General features: G+C 36.7%; 1 protein-coding gene across 2 annotated transcripts in view; it reads right to left on the reverse strand.

The window, feature by feature from the left end:
- Positions 1–22,103, reverse strand: part of SLCO6A1 (solute carrier organic anion transporter family member 6A1) — a 100,663-nt gene extending 78,560 nt beyond the window's left edge. Inside the window, exons 1-6 of one of the 2 annotated variants that reach the window (XM_045499468.1) lie at positions 21,563–22,103; positions 11,560–11,820; positions 9,995–10,180; positions 8,006–8,102; positions 4,090–4,211; positions 3,162–3,271 (exon numbers count right to left, since the gene is read on the reverse strand). In XM_045499468.1, coding sequence (XP_045355424.1) covers positions 3,162–3,271; positions 4,090–4,211; positions 8,006–8,102; positions 9,995–10,180; positions 11,560–11,820; positions 21,563–21,887 — 1,101 coding nt within the window. In that variant the 5' untranslated portion in view covers positions 21,888–22,103. The remainder of the gene's footprint in view (positions 1–3,161; positions 3,272–4,089; positions 4,212–8,005; positions 8,103–9,994; positions 10,181–11,559; positions 11,821–21,562) is intronic. The other variant, XM_045499476.1, reaches the window with a different exon arrangement.
- Positions 22,104–27,301: the final 5,198 nt, after the last annotated feature.

Consider the following 27,301-nt stretch of genomic DNA (forward strand, 5'->3'; position numbering starts at 1 on the left):
GTTTTTATTATGGGCTATGCAGTAATCTATACACCTTACATTCCTATGAAGAAGGTACCATTATTGCACCAGTTTTTTAGAGGCTCAGAAAGGTTAAAATACCATATTTCATGGACTCTAAGATGCTATCAACGGTAAGAAACACCATTATTTTATGTACCACCAAGAAAAAAAAATTACTGCCAATGACATAACAATACAATGCTTCAAGGAAAGTCCTATACTATGCAGATATTAGTTTCACCAGCTTTTGAAATATATTAGATCTACTAAGAAGGACTTGCCAATTTTTCCTGACTCAGTTGCAGAGTTCGGCATGTGGTAGGCAGTCCTTTATCAGGTATCTTAATAAAAGAACAATAATGCTATCTCCTTTAGCAGTTTTCTTAATAAGAGAACAATAATGCTATCTCTACTTATGGGACTCCTTTACTTAAGTTTCATAAAACACTTGGATGTTATTTGCAAGAAAATGTGAACTAGCGGTCATTCGTTCAACATCAAATGTTTGCTTTACTAATATCAAAATTATATTCTGTTGTTGTTTCTTTCTAGATATATAATGACTTCATAACTCAATGCTTAAATACTGCATCATCTTTTTGAAGAGTTAACCCAGCAGTTTCGCCTACTATGGACAGTCCCACTAAAGTATATAACTTACTTAAGGTAATGATAATATGAATGGCCATGACCATTTTACCCATACTTAGCCAATATCTACTATGTCACAATCACATGCTGCTTTACAGTTATTTCAAGACTCCACCAATTTAATACCAGCCCAATTTTAAATATGCTAAAATGTAAAGGAAAAAAGTGTGTCTTAGAATCAAAGAAATATGGACATTTACATTAGGTCTCACCATTAGTGAGTGCTATATAATATCCCTGCTGGGTAGTCCTACTAGTGGTCAGGCCTACTAACAGATAAGAACCTATGGATGAGGAGAGATCTGATGTATCATTAGCCTTTTACCTCTTGGATAGCCAATAGAGCACAAAGAGAAGGATAGAGCTTGCTCTCTCTAAAACTTTTTACCAAAGGAGAATAGGATGCTACTCCTCAGGGGTCAGCATCTCTAGCATCTCATCTGACTTTTGGGCTTAGATGAAAAGTAACAGACCCTACTGAAGAAAATCTCTCTGCCTAAAAAATCTACAACAGGCAAGCATAAACTCACCTTTAGTTCCACTTTCTACTCATTTCCAGAAAGTCATAGCAACTCTAGCCCCGGCTGATAAGGGGTTATAGCCATTATCCACTGCTCAACTCCACTCTTCCTTGCATGAATTCTTTAATAAGCTGCATTGCTTAATTAAATGACTCATAATTAACCACCAACCTAGCAGAAAACACTGCCTGACTCCATTATTATCAGGGAAGACATGCCCTACTTTAATTTCACCAACATGGCTTGCTCCGTAGCTACATTTTACTAAGAAACGGAGCTTTGGCAGGTGCTACCCCATGAAATAAGGCAAACAGCGGGATTTTTTTCTAATCTACTAGGCTTCCTAAAGTATGGCGCATTATCCCTGTTTTCTTTCTGAAACTCAGCCTGGTACATTGTTAAAGGAAAGAGCATAAGATACATAAGCTTTCTGTTGGATCCTAATATTACATGTCCATATGTAGGCTTTAGAACATCTGTTAGAACATCTGTTTCCCCATATTTTAGGCTTTAATTTCTTTTCTTTATAAAAAAAACAAATTAATGGGGCGCCTGGGTGGCGCAGTCGGTTAAGCGTCCGACTTCAGCCAGGTCACGATCTCGCGGTCCGTGAGTTCGATCCCCGCGTCAGGCTCTGGGCTGATGGCTCAGAGCCTGGAGCCTGTTTCCGATTCTGTGTCTCCCTCTCTCTCTCTGCCCCTCCCCCGTTCATGCTCTGTCTCTCTCTGTCCCAAAAAAATAAATAAACGTTGAAAAAAAAATTAAAAAAAATAAAATAAAATAAATAAAAAAATAAAAATAAAATTAAAAAAAAAACAAATTAATGCATATTTATTTTTAAGAGAGAGAGAAAGGCAGACTGCAAGCAGGGGAGGGGCAGAGAGAGGGGGAGACAAAGAATTGGAAGGAGGCTCCAGGCTCTGAGCTGTCAGCACAGAGCCCAACACAGGACTCAAAACCACAAACTGTGAGATCATGACCTGAGCCAACAAAGTCAGATGCTTAATCAGCTGAGCCACTCTTTAATTTCTTTTCTTTAAGGCCCCAGAAGCTCAAATCATGTTGACATGTGGAAGATTTTTTCTTCTTCATACACAATTCATTGTCAGTAGCCCTGTATTTTATAAATGCCAAATAATTCTTTAATTGGTTCTTACAGTTGGGTCTCATATGAATAAAAAAATTACTATTTATAATACCCAGAGAAAACCTCCTATAACACCCGAGTCATACTGCCTTTTCAACTCTTACCCCACTGTAATCCATTTTTTACCCAAAGTCATGTTTAAAGTTCTTAAAACACTATTTCCTTACCTATATGAGTGACTTCCTATTGCATTAAAACCAAAATCTAAAGTTCTTACCATGCCCCACAAGGACCTTTGTGACCTAGCCTCTGCTTACTCTCTAACCTGTTATTCGTTCATTCTCCCCACCAAGCAACTATGCTCCAAATACTCAAGGCTTCTCTGAACTGAACATTCTTAAAACTTTGCTGCTCCAAGATGTTTCCACATGTGTCTTTTATGCCTGGAATTTTATTAATGACCATTCTTCACATGGATAACTTCTTCTCTTGCTTTAGGGTATTCCATTTAAATGCTCCCCATTCAGTGAAACCTACATTATTACCCCATAACTAAAGTACATTTTATGTAGAATTTTCCCTACACAAATACCTATAAGTCTTATGTATTTCTTCAGGAAAAGAACAAACACAAAATAATACAAAAGTAAAATTAAAAGAAAAGGTAGAAGGAAAAAACTAGTACCATCCTCTGACACTAGCCATGTTCCCGGAAACGTCACTTAGGTAAGTAAGGTGGGTCCATTTTTGCCATTATCTGTAAAATGAGTAAGTTAATTAAGGGCTCAAGTCCCCCTCAGATTTAAGCTGAACACTTTATGGTTATTCTTTTAAATCCACTGTTAGAAAATATACAGGTCAACTTAATTGGCTTGTTCATGTAAAATATTTTACTTTACCCAAGTATTAGCAAATAAATCCTTGATACTAGTTCCAAGTTCCTTATCTTTAAACTTGTTGTCAAACGGATGAAGCTGTTTACGTTTCTCAGCTTTTATCTTTGCTGTACCTATAGGTTAACAAGTAAAAGAATCTTATGACACATTCAAATAACTAAAACATACATACAAACATACGCACACATCTTAATAGTTTTTCTTGAAATGGCAAGTGAGCTATTTTTGAACAAGCTAAAGTCAATCTAAGTAAAAAGCACATTCTTCTAAAACAGTGCTGTCATAAAGAACATTCTATGATAATGAAAACTTGTCGTAGCCATACTGTCCAATACTGTAGCCACGAGCTCTATGTAGCTATTAAATACTTGAAATATAGCTCCTATGACTGAGTAATCTTAATTTACTTTGAAATTTAAATAGCCACACATGGAAAGTGACTATAGTTTTTGACAACACAGCCCTAAAATGTAAAAGAGTCATCTTTGACATTACTAAAAATATTTTGTGCCAATAAAATGTACTACCATTAGGAGAGTATTTGATTTCTCTAATGTTACATGTATTTTTTAGTGTTTCCAAAAGAATTTTAATAGTTATTACTTTATCTTACAATAATTCTTTCAGGTGGTACATGTATTAAATAATGCTAGGTAAATAGATTTAAATATATTTCTTTTTAAAGAAAACTTATGACCTCTACCTTTTTTAAAAAATGACAAGAAACAAAAATATATACTAATGAAAGTTTGGCACATAAACAAAGTAGTATTTGGCAACATGAAGTTTCATGTGTTCAAATAACACTAGCATATGTCATATCTCCATGACAAAAAGAAAAGTAGTTCAGCCATATTCTGAGAACAGGAAATGGGAGTGGGACAAGGAACCTACTGTATTTTAACTTAATGAATTACATTTTTACAGTCACCTCGTACACTGTGTGGGAAGCATGACAATGGTATTAATGTTATCCATGCAGTAAGTGAGACAAAACCAAAATAAATCCACCAACTCCTCAGCCACTTGTGATGATCATCAATGTCTTCAGCACTTTAACAGAGAAAAATTAAAAATTTCAACTTTGTGTATTTCATTACAAAGCCATAATCAAACAGAGAGAAAGAGAGAGGGACAGGGAAGGAGGAAGGGAGGAACATCTTCTGTTAATTTGTCCCTATTGTTTGTTTTGCTGATTGTGACTCCTCCAGTTATGCAGGTTTCTTTTATCCTACAAGATTCTAATTTTTTTTCTCTTTTCTTTCTTTTCCCATGTCCACTCAGGTGGCACAAGTAATTCTTTGTTCCTTTTTAACTTTTGTCGTCAACAGAAGCTATGCTTTTGGAAGATTACCCCTTTAACTCTTACCTATACTTAAACATCATTCCTGCCCATTTAAATCATGCACAACCTTTAGGGCAAGCCTGGCCTTTAAGGTGAGCAACTAACCTTTTATCTGATATCTAACCCTTTACATTACATACACTTGGAAATGCCTTTCTTACAATTCCTTCTCTGAATCAACTCAGATTCAGTGTTTATCACTCTCCTGGTGATCATACGTAATCACCCATAGTACTTTATCTTCCATTTTCCCTGCAGCTTTTTCTTGGTCTGCCTTGGCAGACTTTGCAGTAAGCAGGGCAGGATGGGAATGTGAAGGATCCTGTGTTGATTTTCTCTTTTACTCCCTGTTCATTTTGCAATTTCAGCACTATTTGTCTTCAGTCATGCTAAGGCCATGATCTTGCAGAAAATTTTCATAGTTATAAAGTTATTTTGTATCATTTAGGGAGAAGATTTGGAGATGTTCATTACCATACAGCTACCACTGTCTTCAATTCCACAGACGCATAAGACCTTGTCTGACCATCCATTGTGGGACAAAACCCACATAGTTAAGAACCACAGTTTTGAAGGTGCTGGTTTCTCGCAGGTAATTCTGTTTGTCAACAGTGACCTGGTGAGGAGCTTGCATATAGGCCCTGCCTTTCACAGAAAGTGGAGAATATTCCCAGTTTTATTTATTAGTGGGCTAACTCCTTATCCATTGTTATATTATTAAGGGATACAAGTTCCGACTTGCAATACTATTAGGTTGCAATCTTGAGTTCCATTATCAGAGAGGTATATATATCTGGACATGGTATGCATAGAAAGTTTCAACTCTAGATTTTCACTAAGATTATGTGTTTCCTCACTGATTAAAATATTTAGAATTTTTTTTCTCTTTTTACTTTTGAATCCAGCTATGTATTGTAACCATATGCATTATGCTATATATGATTATTACCTCTCTGTAAATAATTGATAACCAAGAAGACTGAGGAAAATAGTCAGAAAATGTAAGCAAAGAATTTAATAGGTGCCATATATATTAACAGATCTTCCTCTTACTAGAAATAATTGATTAAGAAGTAATAATATAAAGATTCCAAGTGCATTCCTAACAAAATAAATTACTAGGAATAAGCTTAATGGCATATTTTCAATAACAAAATTCCTAAGACTTTATTGAATGGCACAAAGGAAGAGCAGAGAAAATAGAGCAATATATACCATATTCTTGCATAGAAAAATGACATTTATTCCCAATTTGATAAGTAAATTCAAGTATCTCAAATCAAAATGTTTTCACTGTAACCTGAGACTATTAAGTTTATCTGAAAGAGTAATTTTGCAGAAATAGCCCCTGCTTTTTGGTGAATAATACAGAGGAAGGACTTACCCAACCAAATAGCAAATCATATATAAAGTTGTAGTTATTAAAACATTGTAGTACTGGCATGAAAATAGAGAGAGAGATCAGACAACGGATTAGAGAGACAACAGATAAGAAGGAAACCTATGTATGCAAGAAATTTAATTTATGACATAGATGGTGTATAATATCAGTAAAAAATAAATTGATTTAAAAAAAAAAACACAGAATGATCCATAAATGTCATCAATACAATGGGATATCCCTTTGAGGGGAAAAATAGAAGCTTTACCCATTTCCCATATTATATAAAAAAAAACAAACTGAAATTGGATATTACATTTAATGTGCAACTAAAACCACACAAGTACACTACAAGAAAAGGAAATTACAAGCCAATATCCCTGATGAGCGCAGATTCAAAAATCCTCAACAAAATATTAGGAAACCAAATTTAACAAGTCATTAAAAGGCTCATACACCACAATCAGGGGGATTTATTCCAGGGATGCAAGAATGGTTCAATATCTGCAAATTAATCAATTTGATACACCACAGGAACAAAATGAAAGATACAAATCATATGATCAGGTCAATTGAAGTGGAAAAATCATTTAACAAAATTCAGCATTCATTCATAATAAAAACTCTCAAGAAATTGAGTAAAAGGGAAAATGCATCAACATGATAAAGGTCATCATGACGAACCCATAAGATCAGGAGTAACATAAGGATACCCAATCTGCTCACTTTAATCAACATTGCATTGGAAGTACTAGCCAGATCAATTAGGGAAGAAAAAGAGATAAAGGCATTCAAATCAGAAAGGAATGAGTAAAACTATCTCTGAAGATGACATGATAGTAATAGAGAAAACCTAAATACTCCACCAAAAAGTGTGGACAATACCAAGACATGACTCCATTCTATCAAGTCAGCTATTTCTGGATAAGGGCACAGAGTAAGACCAGTGAAATCTGTAGTTGTCATACTACAGACTTTTTGTCTTATCATATGCTCCCTTGTCAGATGCAATATTGTGGTATATACATGCAATTGACTATTTTTTAGCTTTAAAAAGAAAGTATTTTTACTGGCATATGCTATGGCATATGTTCAATAACCTTGAGGTCATTGTGCTAAGTGAAATAAGCCAGTCACAAAGAGACAAACGCTGCATGATTCCACTTATATAAGGCATATGAAGTAGCCAAAATCTTAGAAAGTAAAATGGTGATTTCCAGGGGCTGGAGAGAAGGGGATAAATGGAAGTTATTGTGCAATGGATACAGAATTTTAGTTTTGCAAGATGCAAAATTTCTAGTGAACTGGTGCATAACAGTGTGCACATGGTTAACACTACTGTACTAACTAAACACTTAAAAAAGGCTACAGGGGGGGCGCCTGGGTGGCGCAGTCGGTTAAGCGTCCGACTTCAGCCAGGTCACGATCTCGCGGTCCGGGAGTTCGAGCCCCGCGTCAGGCTCTGGGCTGATGGCTCAGAGCCTGGAGCCTGTTTCCGATTCTGTGTCTCCCTCTCTCTCTGCCCCTCCCCCGTTCATGCTCTGTCTCTCCCTGTCCCAAAAATAAATAAACGTTGAAAAAAAAAATTTTAAAAAAAGGCTACAGGGGCGCCTGGGTGTCTCAGTCGGTTGGGTGTCTGACTTCGGCTCAGGTCATGATCTCGCAGTCCGTGAGCTCGAGCCCCGCGTCGGGCTCTGTGCTGACAACTCAGAGCCTGGAGCCTGTTTCAGATTCTGTGTCTCCCTCTCTCTCTGACCCTCCCCCATTCATGCTCTGTCTCTCTCTCTGTCTCAAAAATAAATAAACGTTAAAAAATTAAAAAAAAAAAAAAGGCTACAATGATAAATTTTATGTCGTTTGTTTTCTCCACAATTTTTTCAAAAAAACTATATTCAGAATTAGTAATAAGGTTGTCTTTATAATGTTTTCAAACAATATATTGCATTTCAAACAAAGATAAAAGTGTATTTATATGTACATAAATACACGTATCAGTCACATTCACGTTTTTCTTAAAAATATGGTACAACAAATTAAAAATATATGTTTATAGGCTATACATATCCAATAAATATTTTATATCACATAAACAACAACAAAAAATGAAATAAAATGACTTACCTAATAAGAAAAGTACTGTTTTCAGTCCCCTTCATAAGGGGTGCTCCTATCACGTAAGCCAAAGAATATCCAAGTATTAATGAAGCGTCCATTAAGCCTATGAAATGAATACTGAACATCAAACAACTACATAAGCCAGTTCTGTCATGATAAAAATTACATGGTTGAAATAGATTACTTCTGAAAGTTTCATAACTAATTTTATTAGTTATGAGAAGCAGAACTGAGAAGCAGAACCAATAGGATATTGAGAGAGAGATTATAAATAATTGGCTCATGCAATTGTAAGGCCTGGCAAGTCCAAATTTGTAGAGTAGGCTGGCAGGCTGGAAATCCAGGCAAGAGTTAAAGTTAGAGTAGTGAGTCCATAATTAAGCCTGAAATCCATAAGACCAGAAGGTTGGAAAAACTCAGGCAGAGCTTCTATCTAGCAGTCTGGTGAAAGAATTGCTTCTTTTTTGCGAAACCCAAGTCTTTCCTCTGAAAGCCTTCAACCGATTGGATAAGGCTAACCAACACAATGGAGGGTAATCTGCTTTACTCAGAGTCTACTGACTGTGTTAGTCACATTTAAAAAATATAGCATAAATATCTATACTGGTGTTGAAACAAATAAACGGTTGCCGTAATCTAGTGAAATAGACACATAAAATTAGCCATCCTGTATTTCATCCAATGCATAAATAAAGAAACTTAGGCAAGTTAATTATATAATTCACTGTATCTTATTTAGTCTATATATTTAATGTGATATAAATATATTTATATTTAATATAAATATAAATTTGATATACCTGATTTCACTTTAATTTGTGATAGCTTGTATCCTTCACCCTGGCAACTATGGTGGCAGGAGGTGGAGATACAGTAAGTTTCTTTCTGCAGTGTGTATGTGTACATCTCAATTAGAACCAAAAGTAAAACAAACAGATTTGTTGCCACCCTCAGCCAACACTAATAAATCACTGCAAATTTTTTTCTAAAAGCAAATATACATATGAAAGTCAACTATTTTAATCTATTGACATAATTTTCCTTACTTCTAGTGGAAAAAGCACTATTTTGGTGCAAAATGCTGTTTTCTCTTAAGTCACCTTCACAATATATATTTTGTTAAATTTCTAATTTTTAAAAAAAAAATATGATAGGTAGACAACCCTGTCCAGACAGATGATCTACCAGGGCCAGGAGCTATTAAAACATAAGGAAATACACATTATTCTGAGATATACCCCTGGGTTATTTACTGTAGGATACCATGACATAAAACACTGGAAACAGAGTACTACATTGTAGTCAATTAAATAGCACATCACTTCTCTTCTTGATGGGATGAACAAGATTATATTTTCATTAACTTCAAAATATCTGAGCTCCCCAAAACAGATGAAGTAAGTTAACGTATGAAAAGGCTTAGTACAATGGTGATGACGATTTCAACATTGAATCTAGCGCTGAGGAGGTATGAAACAATATTTCTATCTCCTTACGAACATGATGGCAGCAGCTTCCCACCTATGTCCCCAAAGCTTAAATATACAACTATGCAAGCAATTCAATATAATAATTTGAGTTTTTTGTCCCTGGAGAAATGAAACGCAGCCTATAAAGTTTGATATTACAAACTATATATATATATACATATATATATAAAACATATAAATGTTATATGTATTATACATATATTAGACACACATACAAAGAGTATAGATTTTATTACTTAAGACAGTATGTATTTTTCCAATTTTTCTTTATCTGTTTGATGACTTTCAGATGACTTGTCTACAATTCCAAATCTCAAGCAACTCCTCAGAATTAGGCAACTCAATGTGATTTTGAGGTCAAACATACCTGTTATTATTTATTATAATATTATTATAAGAGCCAATAATTAGCGCTTCCATATCAGCTTCAACATGTACACCAAGATATAAAAGCTCAAAAAAATTCAAAACGGGTCAATCATATTAGAGAGGGAAAACAACTTGCCTAGATAAATGCCAGCTGAGTGTGTGGCAACACTGTTGTCAATAAAGATTGTTCCAAGGATATAAAGAGGCATGCCTGCTATTCCCTGCACAATCTGCCCCAGGATGAAGGAAGCTATGTATTTTGCTTGGAATGATGGTGAGGCTTTCCTGCAAGTCTTGATGATCTTCATTTCTTGGCAAGTATCTTTTGAAAAGATAATTTTTTATTAAATCAGTCAAAAGTTACACATACAACAAATATGCAGTATCTCTCATGAAATATTTAACCTTTTACAAAGCTATTTCCACCAGTATGCTTTTTTTAGTTAACATTTAATTTACACTGAATGTAGCCATTCTACAATCAATCACCATATTCTCTGAAAAACACAATTATAAAAGGATATTTGTGGGAATATTGGGAAAGATACAAATATTATAAACCACATATAAATGTGTAGGCACAATTACATGTATATACACAATTATGTGTAAATATATACATACACACATACACACACACACACATACAAAACACACATACACACATGTTCCTCTTAAATATGGCATCTGGTAGGTACCCCTGACTTTTGTCCCCAGGAAAAAAATATATATCTTAATTATACTACAAATATATTCTACAAATTAATACATTTAGCCTACATATTTACATTGTACAAATGTAATAAATACATAATAAATTTATGTGAATGTTATATAGTTCACATACTGATGATATATCAACATATTTAATATACAAATTATATAGTATATATTAAACTATATTTAATATTATTTATTTAAAGTATAAGCACACATCATAAGCATACCTTTAAATATCATAAGCATGTATATACACATACATACACACATGGACACATCCTCATGGCTTTTTCCACCATGCCTTGCTAAAGTCCAGTTTAAAGTTGTCAAAATGGGTAAATTCATTTTAACATTTTTATAGAACTATACACAACAATAAAGTACCCAACACAACAGTGTCAGAAATAGCACTATGAAACCTCAAAATAGACTTCTTCTACTGGGAACAGCAAAAAGATTGTGGAATAAACTTATTAAAAAATGAACAAAGAAGTCACTAATCTCTTCAGATTCCAAGTACTATGCAGAAGGGCAGCTCCTATTCTGAAATGGTAGGAGTACCTTCAAAAGGGTGTAATCTTTCTTTTTCTGTTTATTTATGTACTTATTTCTGCTTGTGTGTATGTGTGTTGAGGTCAAAATAAAGGGATTAATTAAAGCATACTGTGGAAGACATAAGGAATTACCAAAGTTCTCAAGAGATTTGTAATATATATGAAAACTGACAAAAGATAAACAATTATCCCAAAATATTCTTTCTTCTTCCTATCCCTATCTCTTAAATGAAAGGGTATCTGATCATGAGAAGATGAGAGACAGGCACATAAATGTTAGTATGGAGCTATAATTAATTAGCTTAATAAACTTGGTAATATAAATAGATACAGACGGATGGATGTACACACAAATATCACTATTTTAAATAAACTAGAGGAAATGGTTTAAATGAATAGTAATTTGTTGTATCTTTTATAATCTTACCTTCAGGGTCTGCACTCAATTGATAACGTCCATCACTAATGTATGGAAAAGCAAAGAAAAGTGAGCCAACTCCTACTAAAAAGGAAGAAAATGCAATCCATCTTGGTATGTTTCCTCTCCCTCCATAGTATGATATAAATAGTACTATCAGGCAAGATGAAATATCATAAGTCAAAGATAACACTAAATTTTCACTGGTCCCCAGATGATTCTCCTTCTGAAAAGTGTCAATGCTTAGATCTACAAGACCAAACACAATACCTAAAATGTAAAAAGAAAAAACAGAAAGCCATAGTATGCATTTAAGAGACAAAAAAGAACACCATTATAATCATTACAAAGGAAAACAATTTACATTAAATTTATTTTACATTATTCTGATTGTTTAACCCTATAAGCACATGATCCATTTTCTAAAATGCTAACAGACCTTAACCTCTAAGAAATACTTAAGAACTGAATTTTTGTACCTATTTACTGAAGAATAGTGATTTTTACTGATATTTATTGTATTTATTTTTGAATTTTTTTCCTTTTTTTAGAGTGGTTTTAATTTTTTTAATTTACATCCAAATTAGTTACCATAAAGTGCAACAATGATTTCAACATTGCCCTTAAAGCCCCTTACCCATTTAGCCCATCCCCTCCCACAACCCCTCCATAACCCTCTGTTTGTTCTCCATATTTAAGAGTCTCTTATGTTTTGTCCCCCTCCCTGTTTTTATATTATTTTTGTTTCCCTTCCCTTATGCTCATCTGTTCTGTGTCTTAAAGTCCTCATATGAGTGAAGTCATATGATATTTCTCTTTCTCTGACTCATTTCACTTAGCATAATACCCTCCAGTTCCATCCACATAGTTGCAAATGGCAAGATTTCATTCTTTTGGATTGCTGAGTAATATTCCATTGTATATATATATATACCACATCTTCTTTATCCATTCATCCATCTATAGACATTTGTGCTCTTTCCATACATTGGCTATTGTTGATAGTGCTGCTATAAACATTATGGTGCATCTGTCCCTTCGAAACAGCGCACCTGTATCCCTTGGATAAATACCTAGTAGTGCTATTGCTGGGTCATAGGGTAGTTCTATATTTAATTTTTTTTAATTTTTTTAATGTTTATTTATGTTTGAGACAATGCGAGAGACAGAGTGCAAGCAGCGGAGGGGCAGACAGAGGGAGACACAGAATCTGAAGCAGGCTCCAGGGCCTGAGCTGTCAGCCCAGAGCCTGACGCGGGGCTCAAACTCACAAGCTGTGAGATCATGACCTGAGCTGAAGTCGGACGCTTAACCGACTGAGCCATTCAGGCACCCCTATTTTTAATTTTTTGAGGAACTTTCATACTGTTTTCCAGAGTGGCTGCACCAGCTTGCTTTCCCACCAACAATGCAAAAGAGATCCTCTTTCTCTGTATCCTCGCCAACATCTGTTGTTGCCTGAGTTGTTAGTGTTAGCCATTCTGACACGTGTAAGGTGGTATCTCATTGTGGTTTTGATTTGTATTTCCCTGATGATGAGTGATGTTGAGCATTTTTTCATGTGTCAGTTGGCCATCTGGATGTCTTCTTTGGAGAAGTGTCTATTCATGTCTTTTGCCCATTTCTTCACTTGATTATTTGTTTTTTGGGTGTTGAGTTTGATCAGTTCTTTATAGATTTTGGATACTAACCCTTTATCTGGTATGTCGTTTGCAAATATCTTCTCCCATTCTGCCGACTGCCTTTTAGTTTTGCTGATTGTTTCTTTCACTGTGCGAAGCTTTTTATATTGATGAGGCCCCAGTAGTTCATTTTTGCTTTTGTTTCCCTTGCCTCTGAAGATGTGTTGAGTAAGAACTTGCTGTGGCCAAGATCAAAGAGGTTTTTGCCTGTTTTCTTTTTGAGGATTTTGATGGCTTCCTGCCTTACACTTAGGTCTTTCAGCCATTTTGAGTTTATTTTTGTGTATGGTGTAAGAAAAGTGGTCCAGGTTCATTCTTCTGCATGTCGCTGTCCAGTTTTCCACTTGCTGAAGAGACTGTCTTTATTCCACTGGATATTCTTTCCTGCTCTGTCAAAGATTAGTTGGCCATACATTTGTGGGTCCATTTCTGGGTTCTCTATTCTATTCCATTGATCTGAGTGTCTGTTTTTGTGCCAACTGATATTTATTTTAATGTATTCATTTCAATCATAGAATATGAATAAATAACAATCTAATAATTATGTTTATCTACTACCCAGAACAAGAAATAAAACATTATCAAAATATTTGAAGCCCAATATGTACTCCCCAAACACATTCCTCTCTCTCTCTCCATAACGCACATCCTAGATTTGAAGTTTATCATTTCTGACCCTTTTAAACACTTTTTTTTTGACAATGTGTATATCCTTGAATAATACAGGAATTGTTTGTCCTGTTCCTGAACATTAAATAAATGGTATCCTACGGGTGCTTTTCTATCACTCAGTATCCAACTAGGAAAAAATATGCTAAATATTTGAAAGAAAAATAAATTAATATAGACATTGGTTACCAAAATAATACATTTTTTGGAATGAAAAGGGAAAAGAGTTACTTATCAAAACTCAGGATCCCTACGCCAAGGGAGGTTGCGGGAGCATGGGCCACTGCTGCTGCTCCAGCTGGAATTGCCGTCACCGCCTCTTTTGCAGGAAGCCAGGACCCACATAATGCTTTGAGAGCCAACTCACAGCCACCCACTGCTTCTGCTGCTCTTGCAGTTGCAGACCTACAACCATAAGCACTGCTGCTGCTGATGAAGCTGAAGTGATTCCTGAGCATAAATCCAGGGGCTTTTCCTCACCAAGCATTGCTGCTCTTGCCAAAAACATCACCACAGACAGAGAGGAAAAAACAAAAAAGAGGCCTTCCTTTGCCCGTTTTGCAAATCTACTGCCATAGCCTCTCACTGGCACCACCTAAGTGGAAGCCAGAGAGAAAGAAAGGCTGGGAATTGTAGTTTACAAGCTCCCAGTCCCCTTTGTAAATAGAGGAATGAGTCCAGTCCAGACCGTGAATGATGAAGTTTATGGCCAACAGACAAGTAACTTGAGAGCTCACACTTTAGACTACTCAGGACATATTTTCACCCTTCTTCTATTTAAACTAACATACCAAATTAACAAGGACACCATCATGTTTCTGCCTAACATTTTGCAATTATCATTCTTACAAACATGTTCTCACTCTTTCCCTCAAAAGCAGAGACACACAGTCCAACCAGTCATCATATATATCTCAAGGTAGTGTGAATCCATCTTCTAGTTCAATCGCAAACCTGAATGGATTTTCTCAATACAAAAAGTAAATTGCAAAGGTATAAATGGTATAAAAGGTATAAATAACTAAGGTATAAATAACTAATCAAAGACATCATAGACTTAACTAAATTTTCAAGGGAATTACATTGAAAAAGAAACCATAAGTCAAACTTAGAGCAACAACAGTTTAACAGAGCAAGACCAGGAGGAAACAAGGTATAAAAATGTTGCTGCATCAAAGAGAAGAATTTTCCTCAACTCTCATTTTAGATGTGGCCAAGGGGAATAATGGTCAAAGCAAGAAATGTCCTGTCAGTAACTATGTCCAACTCTGGTGTTGGGATATTAATTTTCCTTCTCAGGGATATTCTGTAACCTAGAGATAAATTTGCAACATTATCTCCCATAATACTCTTTGATCAAATAAAAAGGGAAAAAGAAAAACATTGGAATACACACACACACACACACACACACACAAATGTATATATGTTTGTGTTTGTGTACACATAAAACAAATGAGAGAAAAATGCATCATTGTTGTTTTTATTTCTCTAAATAGTTATGCAAACACAGTTGATATTTATAACCCCCTTCTTCCACTATTCACCCCCTCTTGTACTTCTTGATCACGTATGACATGTGTAGGCTGCTATCTCAAAGCATATGCCTCACCCTACAGGACAGCATCCCCATTTTTTTATTGTTGTCTCCTAGCTGGACCTTACCTGAGTCCTCTATAGGACATTATAATCATCTATAAGGCCAAGAATTTTGGGTTATGGAGATATGTAGTAAGATCAGTGAATTCCATGAACATTAACATCCTGATACATTTCTTCTCCTATAAAATGAGTTCCTTCATTTAAAGCAATGTGATAATAAGTGATCATGACAGTATATAAGGCATTCAATAAGTGCAATAGCCATATCAATGCTGGTCAAGATGAATTATGCATCCAGCTCTTTCATAACCTCCATTCTTGACGCAGTTGCCACTATAAATATGAGCCCACTGAACAAGACATGCAGTGACTGGGGAAAGCAGCTGGCTAATTTCACAGTATGGTTATCTATCTCATTGTTGAACGCTTTCTCTGTAATGGATTTCTTTGGTGAACATCCACAAAGGAGAACTATGCCCATTTAAATAGACATAACACTTTCCCAGTTCTCCTCTAGTTACCAAATGGTGAAACCATTAGGCAATGGCAACATGCCATTCTAGGCAATATAGATAACCAGATATACTTCTTAATGTTCTGCCCACTGGGAATATTTCCTTTTTCCTCTACTTTTTTTAGGGCCGCCCCTGAGTGGAGCTACAGTGTGACTATCTACCATAACATATTTCCACCTTCAAAAAACCATAGGTTCACTAAAGATTATGTTTCTTAATGGTGAGTAGAACAAGTGAAGAAACTTTCCTTCCCTTTAGAAGAGGTAGTCCTCACACTCCAAACCAATCATTCCCTAGACACGTCACTGAACTGGCAGGGAAATTTTTGGTGTATATTATCTCCCAGGTTTGATTTTATGTTGGTCATTCTATGAAGGCTGGGATCTAATTCTAGTTATGGTTCAGGCAACAGTAAGGGGTGGTGGGGTAGATCATAAGGGCAACCAGCACTCCCTTCACTTGGGTGAGGTAAGGTTAATATTTTCAAGCAAGTAATTGATTTTTCCTCAGACATAGGAGAAATATTTGTTCCTACTGGGAAAGGAAGTTCAGGATTTGGGGATTTATGGTCCTCAGACTCATTCAATTCCCCAAATGCCTTGATCCCAAATCTTAGGGTTCTGCTTTTCCACAATCAATGTCTTAACTCTGACAAAAGTGATATGATAAATCTGTGAATTGAACTTACGTTGTAATTCGGGGTTGGAAATGGTCAAAATATGCAGTGTGTCACTATAAGTGATGAGATTCTCATAGAACCATCAGAGAAGCTGACACATTTCCCTAATCATGCCCTAAACTTCTCATTTTCTTTCTGTAAACTTTCTAGAACAATCAGAAGCGATCAGTCAACCCTAGAATCTTTGTAGTCAAAAGTTCTAGAGGTGCCTGGATGGCTCTGTTGGTTAAGTGTCCAACTCTTGATTTCAGCTCAGGTCATGATCTCACAGTTCCTAAGATCAAGCTCCCCCTCTCCCCCACCCCCAGCCCCATCAGGCTCTGCACTGACAGCATGGAGCCTGCTTGAGATTCTCTCTCTCCCCCTCTCTCACTGCACCACCCTTCTGCCCTCACAGTTTTTTTTTTTTTCCTGGTTCAATTACAATTCACATTGTAATTTACGGACAAATTAGTTTTATTACATTGGTGAAGCTAAAAGTTTATTTTAAAACTTTTCAAAACTTTATATTATATATAATTTTTACGAAATAAAAGAATATGACTCTTGATATGCACTCACATACTTTAACTTCTTAGCCATACTTGTCTCTAATAAAATGTTATTCATATTTTTCGGAGAATATATTTTTAATATGATCTTTTGTTTAAATGTTCTCATGAAATTAGCAGCAATTCATTCAAGTTGCTTTGTATAGTTTTGTAGTACAGGGTTAACTCAGCAGGCCGTGGTTGCTCAAAAAAATGCCTGTCTTCAAAACTGGCCTTTGATTGGCTCCTGGAAAATGACTCTGAACGCTTGTAATATGCTGCCTGTTAAGAGTGCTTTATTACACCCGAGGCCTGGGGCCACATAGAACCATTAAAAAGTTTATATTAATAAGGTAATTTAAGGTGAACATCTGTTGTTGTATGCCTGAGGCCTTGGGCCATGCTGTAACAGTTTGATCAGATAATTTATGCTAACAATATAATTTCTGGCAAACGCATGTTTTGTTGTGTGTGTAGGAGTGGGGCAATGGAGTCTGAGTAGTTCAGGTCAGTCACACTGATGCTGTATGCTTACATGAGTAATACTTCCCAAAAACTTGGACACTAAGGCTCACATAAGCTTCCTTTTTTGACAACTCTTTGCATGTGTTATCATACATCGTTGCTGGAAAAATTAAGCATGGCCATGCAATTCCACTGGGAAAGGACACATGGAAGCTTGGGCCTGGTCTCTTATGGATTTTGTCCCATGTGTCTTTTCTCTACTGATTTTAATCTGTATCCTTTTATTGTAACCATGAGGATAAGTCATAACCATGAGGATAACATCTTTCTCTGAGTCCACATCCTTCTAGTGAATCATTCAGCCTGAATGAGGTCTTAGAGACCTCAAAAATAATTGTTACTTAATATAAAGCTCCAAAAGACTGTTCACTGTAGATCATATTTTGAGAAAACACCCTCTACAGGTGCATAACTATCTAAAGAAAACACTACTAAATAATGTTCGAAGTTCTTTTTTTTGTACTGAAATATTTTAGTCAAAATACTCCATTCAGAGAATTATTTACTAATATTTTACAAGACAAAACTCCTCAAGTAAATTGTCTCTGTGTACAATTATTTTGAATGTTTCACCCAATTTAAATGTGCAAAATCATAGTGTTTCTTAATTTCATTCCAATATATGAAAATGAATCAATGTGATTCACTAGATTAATATAATAAAGGAGAAAACCCACACAAACATCAAAAAAAAGCATATAGCAAAATCCAAAACACTTTCATAATAAAAATACTCAATGAACTAGGAATAGAAAGCAACTTAGTCAAACCAATAAAGCACATATGTGAAAAACCTATAGCATACTTAAAAAGTGAATCAAAGAGTTATCATAGGATACATCAATTTCACTTCCAGGCATAAAACCACAGAAATGAAAATATATGTCCACACAAAAACTTATAAGTCCTGGTTCAATTACAATTCATACTGTAACAGTTCTACATGTAAGGAGCTTGGAAGTCACCACTCTGTCCTAACAGGCAATAAACTGAACAGACTAAAAAATTAACAACTCTTCTTGGAAATGTAACAGAGGAGAAGATGCAGGACAGACTTGACAAGATTGTTCATTACACTGGCATTATAACTCATAGGCCCATACACTTAAATTCTGTATTTGATTTCCAAAAATACAAGCTCTGCAGTTCAAAGAAATGAGAACTTATTTTAGGGATGTGATGGGAGCTCTAGAATTCTCAGACCAGGACTTGAGCTGGGAGTTATCAGAAATGAGTTTGTCATTTTCCCTTCGTAAGAGCACTTTTTAAGGGCACTCAAGAGTCCATCCTACACCAGAATTCTTATGGTCATTATCACTTCCACAAAGTAAAGTGTAGAGACACTTGGGCTTTTAAGATAACATACTTCAACTCGTACTTCATCCCAATCAAACACAAGTGATAGCTTGATTCATTATGATGCCATCACATACCAAAAATGACTACCTATCTTCCACTGTCAAACAGCTCAGAACTTCCCTCAAGACGAAAGGAATAATAAAACCAGTCCTAAAAATCCCATCTTTATGGGTAGATCTTCTGGGACTACACCTGATACCAATTTCATAACAGCCTGGATCCAATCAGGCAGGCATGCCTGAGTCTGGTTATAAGGAGACATCAAACATAACCAGGTTGAAGTTCAACATACAGAATGAAAGATCCATATACTTTAAGACTTGTGTGGACATAAGAAACAGGGAAAAAATGAGTAATTGCTGCAGATTAATGTCTAAAAATGTTCGTGGCAGTTGAGGCATATTGAGGCAGTTGGCGTTATCTGAGTGGCACCACCAATTCCTAATTTGATGATAGTGTTGCACTGATATTCCTGACTGAAAAGGGTGTATACTGGTTATATAGAAAAGTGTCCTCACTTCGGGAAAATTTACACTGAAGTATTTAGCAGTAATGGGGTACCATGTCTGAAAAAAGTCTGTAGGTACAGAGAAAAAGTGAAGCAACAAATGTGGTAAAACGTAAACAACTAGAAAATCTGGGTGTATGAGCCATAGGAATTCTTTGTATCACTTTGCACCCTTTCTGCATGTTTCAAATTATTTCAAAATTGTTTAAAATGTAACAATAAATAAGAAATAGATCAACTGATAAATATACATGCAGAGATATATCATTTTTATGAATGGAAAACTCAACGTTATACCCAACTGAGCTAATAACCTGTATGAAGTCATTAATAAGTAGTGGAGCTAAAAACATTCACTGTAAACCAGTTGCTCAAAAACCTCCAATGGCTCTTCATTACTAGCCTAATAAGAAGATTCTATTTAGTGAGTTAATACCTGTAAAGCTTCTTACTCATCACCTAGCACATTAATAAAAAATAAATGCCTTTTGGGGCGCCTGGGTGGCTCAGTCAGTTAAGCGTCTGACTTCAGCTCAGGTCATGATCTCACAGTTCGTGAGTTCAAGCCCCACGTCGGGCTCTGTGCTGACAGCCTGGAACCTGCTTCGGATTCTGTGTCTTCCTCTCTCTCTGCCACTCCCCTCCCCCCCACCCCTTGTGGTCTGTCTCTCTCTCTCTCAAAATAAACATTTAAATAAATAAATAAATAAATAAATAAATAAATAAATAACATCTTTTAGTATCCTTTCAAAATTCTCGGTCTGGTATTTAAAGACCTTAATGTGGTGACAATCTGTCTTTTCCTTCTTTTTTTTTTTATTGATTTATGCATTCAGTACATATTTATTGAGTGTATTTTCTAACTTAGTCACTAAAATTAAGTCCTGGGGAGACACAATGAATAAAATAATCACTCCTTTTGGTGCTTAGGTGAAACCATCATCCAAACCAAACTTGTCACTCAACATTCTAGAACAAGGCTTTTCTATATCTGAGTGTTTATTTTTCAAAAAATTCATTCATTGATTTCCTTTTACAATAAATACTCCTTAACTACATCCCAGCTATCAGAACTGTACTCTTTTATCAAGGCACAATTCAAATGCCTCTTCCCAAGAAACTACTTTAATAAAATCAAGACAAACTGATCACTATTTATGTGTGCTTCTTGTGATTCTTATCATATACAGCCTTTTTACTGCACTTACTTAGACATAACATTTTAAAGCAAAAGGGGATCATTTTTGGCAAAGTTCAATGCCGTCAGTGGAAACAGGCTATGAATCTAAATAATAGGCGGGGTGACAGCTGTGGCCAAGTAAGAATGCATACCCCCCCCCAAAAGGCATTCAAATTCACATTCTTTGTTGAACTGTTCCCTCCAAGATAAACACCTGCCAGTTTGGGTTCTCTGATATAGATTATTTGAGGTCCCACTTCACCTCCTCAATTCACACATGAGGAAACAAACTCCAGGCCGGGAGCTGCTCCGCCAGTGCGTGTCTCAAAATTGTGAGCACAAGCAGGAACCCACCAGTGGCCACAGTTTTCAGTTTTACTTTAATCCCTCAAGTAATTCGGCCCTGAACTTCTCAGAGTTGGTGACCAAACATCAAATGGCTCAGCACTACCCTCCCTCCAGCGGCTAGCTGGAGGCCGGGCCCCTGTCACACACACTGTGTTAGGCAGACTGCGTCATCTGACGCAGGTGCCTGCAGAGGTGAAGCAATGACAGGCGTACAAACCCCAAGTAATGGGCCCTTTCACCTGTTTTTATTCCAGACGTACCTTGAAAACGTGAGAGTACAGCTGCCTCAAGCTGGTCACCACACAGAGTCCTCTCCCCCACTCACAGCTTGTCCCCCGCCTCCCCCACCTCAGCAACCCTGAGGCACCCCGCCACAGCCCTCACCACAACGACCGCCACCCTCGCTCAGGCTCACCTTGAGAGGCGACCAGGATGCAGAAGAAAACCAGGAAGCACTGGATGTTGTTGAAACGCTGACAGCTGGGAATAACTATACAGCCCAAGCCACAAGGCCTTTCCAAACTTTCTTTCCCTTCTCGTGTTTTCTTCCCAAGGGCGGGCCTGGCCACAGCCTGATCGTTCCCCTGTTGTGGGAAAGCGTGGAACTTGATCAGGCTAGTGGAAACCGTCCCCAATTGCAGGGTACTTTTCGTGGCGTTCCCGGCGTCCTCGGCCAAGGTGTCCTCAGAAATCTGGGCCGGGGAAGCCTGGGGCCCCATGTCTACTCGGGCGTCCTGCATGGGACTGTGGCCTGCGGAGGCCGGGGTCTTGGTTCACAGAGGGCGGCGCAGGGCTAGAGGAGGTGTGCCCTGCGGTTTCCAGGCGCGGCCTGCTCCACCAAAACGCCGGCGGGCCCGACGTCAGGGAACTGGGGGTCACCGGAGGCACCTGCAGCCCAGGCCTCCAGAGGGAACGTTTCTCCTTGAGCAGAAGGCAAACGTCCCTGTAAGGGTGACAGTTGCCCAGAGAGAACTTCCAAGGCTGTTTCCTTCTCTGCTTCCACGTGGGGAAGGGGTGGGGGGTGGGGAGGAAGCTACTATGACTAGATTCTGATCATTGCCAGCACAAACAGGGGGCGCCAGAGTAACTCTAGTGGATTTAGTACTTTTTATTAGGAAGCAAGGAAAGAGAAATGTGCAGTGATGCGATATCAGAACTGTCCCCCAAACTCCCCCAGACTTACCTTACTGTAATGTTTTTTGAACTGGATGGTCTCACTAGAAACAGCTTGCAAAGTGTTGAAGGACCAGGAGAAATCAGAGACGTGAAAAAAGACACTCCTATCATATTTGGAGAAACCAGCAAAGATCATAAAACAATATTCCAATGAATGTGCCTAAGTAAAGTGTTTTACATAGAGAAATTATTGTCCTAGAAACTATCCTTAGCCAAGAACAGAAAGGATTATTATTTTCCTCCCTAAATAGTGGGATGGGACCCCATGTCATTCACCTTCTTAGGTACAACAATTTTACTGAAAAGAAAGAATATAGGAAAATAGTAGCAGAATGTGAAACTTGTATGTTTTTATGGTGAAAATTTGTCTTCTTATTGTCTTCCTTTTCTCAGGCACAAATATTAATTATTCAGGCCATATATATGGGCAGGGTGACTTTATAGGAAACATGAAACTAGCTTCCCTCCAATGGATTAGACATTGTGTCACCAAAAACAATACAGATCTTCAAAAAAATTTTGTGCTGCTAGTAAGTGCTAGGGCTGGTAGACCAGGAGAAAAAACACTGAGAAGTGCTGGGGAGGAGGGTACCACAGACCCCACCTCCAACCTGAGTCCTCATCTTGCCTCACTATATGCCCATCAGTAAGTGGAAATGTTATTTTGCCCTTATGAGGAGACCTACTTTGTCAAACATGTGGTCACTACATAAGTAGAAAAAATACCTTAGTTTTTCCATATTCATCATATTCAACTAGGGTTCACCCTCACATTGCTTCATGACATTAATAAGCATAAAGGAAACAACATGCCTTGGAGGGTGGAAAGCCAGGGGACTCTTATTCTCGTGCTTTAGTACCTGACTGGGCACTGCCTGAGAGCAGAGGGAGAAAGATGGCTTTGATCAAAAGAAATGATTCTAAGACTTTTGCTTCTACCCAGAATATACACAGCCAAACAGAATGTTACCTGACTCTAATAACAATAATAACCAAGAAAACAACAACATAATAACCAAGACAATAACAACATAACAACCAAGAAAAAAAATCTGGATTATATAAAAAATCATCACTTTTTTAAACCCACTGGAGAGCTACATTTGCAAAGCAACAAGGTGAATTGCTTCCAAAGGTTAACAAACCCCTAGGAAGAAGAATGGGACACACAGACTCTTTCAGCTTTGGCAGAACACAGAAGGAGGAGGTAGCAACCATAAAAGAAAATTTAAAAACATATTGAAAATTTAAATTAACTTTTAAAGGACAAGTGAGGACTATAAGGACTAGATAATGGTTTAGAAACCCTAGGAACCTCAGAGTCAAGAGGAATCCACACCCTCTTATTAGATATTTGCCATCTGAGAGAGCAGGAGAGTCCTCCTTTTTTTTTTTTTTGTTTTGTTTTTAATGTTTATTTATTTTTGAGAGAGAGAGAGACAGAGTGTGAGTGGGCAAGGGGTAGAGAGAGGGAGACACAGAATCCGAAGCAGGCTCCAGGCTCTGAGCTCTCAGTACAGAGCCCGATGCAGGGCTTGAACTAATGAACCGCAAGATTATGACCTGAGCCAAAGTTGGATGCTTAACCTCCTTAATGAGGAATGCATTTGGTAGTGATAGGCTGACAATGAGGAAGAAACAAGGACTCTTCCTGATCTTCCTACTCCAAAGTGCTGTGCTCCTGAGCCTTTTAACAAGCAAAGCAGAAGGAGCTCAGCCTCTGGAATTGAGGCAGGAAACTCTCTTGCCCCCTAATCACTTGCAAAGCGAGAGGAGCAGAGCAAAAACCATTTGCCATTGAAAGAGAGGCAGGAAAACATCCTGTTCTATGATCAACCCAAAGGTTGGCAGCAACCAGAGGGAAGGGTAGAAATACAAGCCATCTGACAAAGACAAAGTGGCAGGAACATCATCCCTTCCCAAGACCTGCCACCAAAACAAGGCAAAGTCCAACCTTTGAGGCTCAGGCACTCAGGGCCTAAGACTGGGACTGGTCCAGAGGAACCTGCTTCCAGTATGAGCTTTGCATGAATAAAAAAGCAATGACACTGCACCAATATAGGTGGGTCAGGAGAGCAGAAGGAAGCCCCATCTGTGGTACAGGCATACTAGACCCCTGATGAAAGCTGAGAGTAGTAATACTGTCAAAAGACTCTCAAGCACCCCAGGTTTCAGACAAAGCACACGAGGCTTTAATTCCCATTAGAATTTTAAGCACATGGTTCACAAAAGATAAATGGAGCAAAAACAAAACCCAAATCCAACTCTACCCCTATCAACATTGACAAAACTAGACTAACAATCAGATAGAAGTATCATCACTTCCAGGTGTAAATAGATTGGTCTGCAATATACATTCATATACAGTGTCTGAAAATTAGTATTAAATGTTCTAGCATATATATAACTGAGGTACCTGGGAGAGACAATGAGCTGGAAGATTATTTGCAGATATAATGGTCATAGATTTTACAAAATTAATGAAAGATGTAGAACCACATAAGCAATAATCTCAGAAAATGCCAAGCAAGATAAATACAAAAAAAAAAAAAAAAAAAAAAAAAACACATTTAGACATATCATAGGCATAGGCTAAAAATCAAGCCTAATTAGAGAAGTTTGAAAGAAGCAGAGAAAAGACAAACATAATTTATAGAGAAACAAAAGTATATTATACAATAAATACATAAATGAATAAATGGACATTTTAAAAAGTAAATAAAGAAAAGAAAATTATACTATCAGAAACTATGCAAGCCAGAATATAATAAAACTATATCTTTAAAATATGAAAGAAAAATTTCCAACTAGGAATTCTTTATCCATAAAAATATCTTTCAAAAAGATGTCAGGAATTGTAAAAAAAAAAAATTCTCAAAATGTTAGCAAGTCAAATCCAACAACATATAAAAAGAATTATATTCCATGATCAAATGGAATTTATTATAGGAATGCAAGGTTGTTTTAACATTTGAAGATCATTTAATATAATACCCCAGATTCACAAAAGACATAGGTCTACCTGATCATTTTAATAGATGCAGAATAAGCATTTGAAAATATTCATCACCCTTTTGTGATAAAAACACACAAGAAATTAAGAATAGAAGGGAAGTGCCCGAAACTAATAAATGGTATCATACCTACTGCCCTTTGACTTGCTTCCAGGGTTGAGTAAACCTTTATGCAAGAAACAACTGTGTGAAAGTGTAGTAATATTTTCAATACCCAATGTTGTTTAAAATACCCGTGGAGAAAAAAATGATGTGGCCCTTTAGGAAAGTTAAGTCAGGAATTCACCACTGGAAGCAGCAGGTGACAGTCATAAAAAGATAGGTCCTTTTCACTGTAACAGGGAGTATGAGCTAGAAAGTCAGGGAAACCACACCTGTATTGTTGTTTACTAACATAACTGCATGATGATAGAAAGATGAGCTCCCAGAGGAAGATTTGCTCATGTAAATTTGGATTTTTTGTGGCTGTTGTTCTGATCACAAATTTTTTTTTAAGTCCAAAGGAGTGTGATAAAGAAATAATAAGTGGTGCCTCACTAATTTCTTCTCAGTTTTTTTTTTTTAATGTTTATTTATTTTTGAGACAGAGAGAGACAGAGCGTGAATGAGGGGAGGAGCAGAGAGAGAGAGAGGGAGACACAGAATCTGAAGCAGGCTCCAGGCTCTGAGCTGTGAGCACAGAGCCCGACACGGGACTCAAACTCACGGACCATGAGATTGTGACCTGAGCCGAAGTCAGACGCTTAACCAACTGAGCCACCCAGGCGCCCCATTTCTTCTCAGTTTTACCAGAAAAGAGACCTTTGAAGTTTTTGAGTCTCTAAGAAACCCAGGTTATAGAGCCATACTGTAAAATAGAAATAAAATGTCAGCATATATGTAATTTAAAATTTTCTAGTCCCACTGCAAAAAAGTAAAGATAAACAGGCAAAATTAATTTGAGTAATATATTTTATTTAACCTAATATGTCCTAAATATTATTTCAACATATAATTAATATTTTTGAAATCATTAATTATTAATGAAATATTTTATATATTTTTTTTTTATTTCCACTAAGTCTTCAGTTTGTATTTTATACCTACAGGACACCTCAGTTTGGACTGGCCGCATTTCAAATGCTCAAGAGCCATATAGAGCTGGTGGTTACCCTGATGGGGAGTGTGATTACAGAGGTTCCTTTTCTATTCTAAAAAGTTAAGTTAATAAGTTTTGGGGGGGCCAAGATTTATTTAAATCACAGAATTAATAGCAATTCCTTTATCATATTTTATAATAAGTTGATGTTTTTCCATTTGTATAATTGGTTTTTTCACCAGCTAAATGATTTAGTTGTGTCTTTTTTAATAGTAGCATTTATTCAAGGGAAAAAATGTCTAATCACAGGCTTTTGTTATATAATATCCAGCTGCAAGGATTGTAGCCTAAGTATTTAAGAAGAAATAACAGACCTCTATTTGCCTTGCACATTTTAACCTTACTAGACATCACATTTAACAATCCATGTTGGCTATCTTTATATGATGGTACAGTTTTTGTACAGAATCCTATTGTATGAATTTACTATAATGTAACCACTCCCATATTGATGGTATGGCTTGTTTACAATTTTTGTTTTCATAATACTAAAATGGACACCTTCATATGTATTTTCCTGAAAGATTTTATCACGAATTTAACTACTTTTCAGAGGCTCCTGGGTGGCTCAGTCGTTTAAGTGTTGGACTTCGGCTCAGGTCATAATCTCACGGCTTGTGAGTTCTAGCACCGCATGGGGCTCTGTGCTCACAGCTCAGAGCCTAGAGCCTGATTCGGATTCTGTGTTTCCCTCTCTCTCCGCTCCTCCCCAACTCGTGCCCTGTCTCTCTCTCAAAAAATAAAATAAGCATTAAAATTTTTTTCTAAACAACTTTTCATAGAAAATGTAAATAAAGTTATAAAACGTACCCCAATTTTGGAAATA

Source organism: Leopardus geoffroyi, chromosome A1 (assembly GCF_018350155.1).
Source record: "Leopardus geoffroyi isolate Oge1 chromosome A1, O.geoffroyi_Oge1_pat1.0, whole genome shotgun sequence".
Lineage (NCBI taxonomy): Eukaryota > Metazoa > Chordata > Mammalia > Carnivora > Felidae > Leopardus > Leopardus geoffroyi.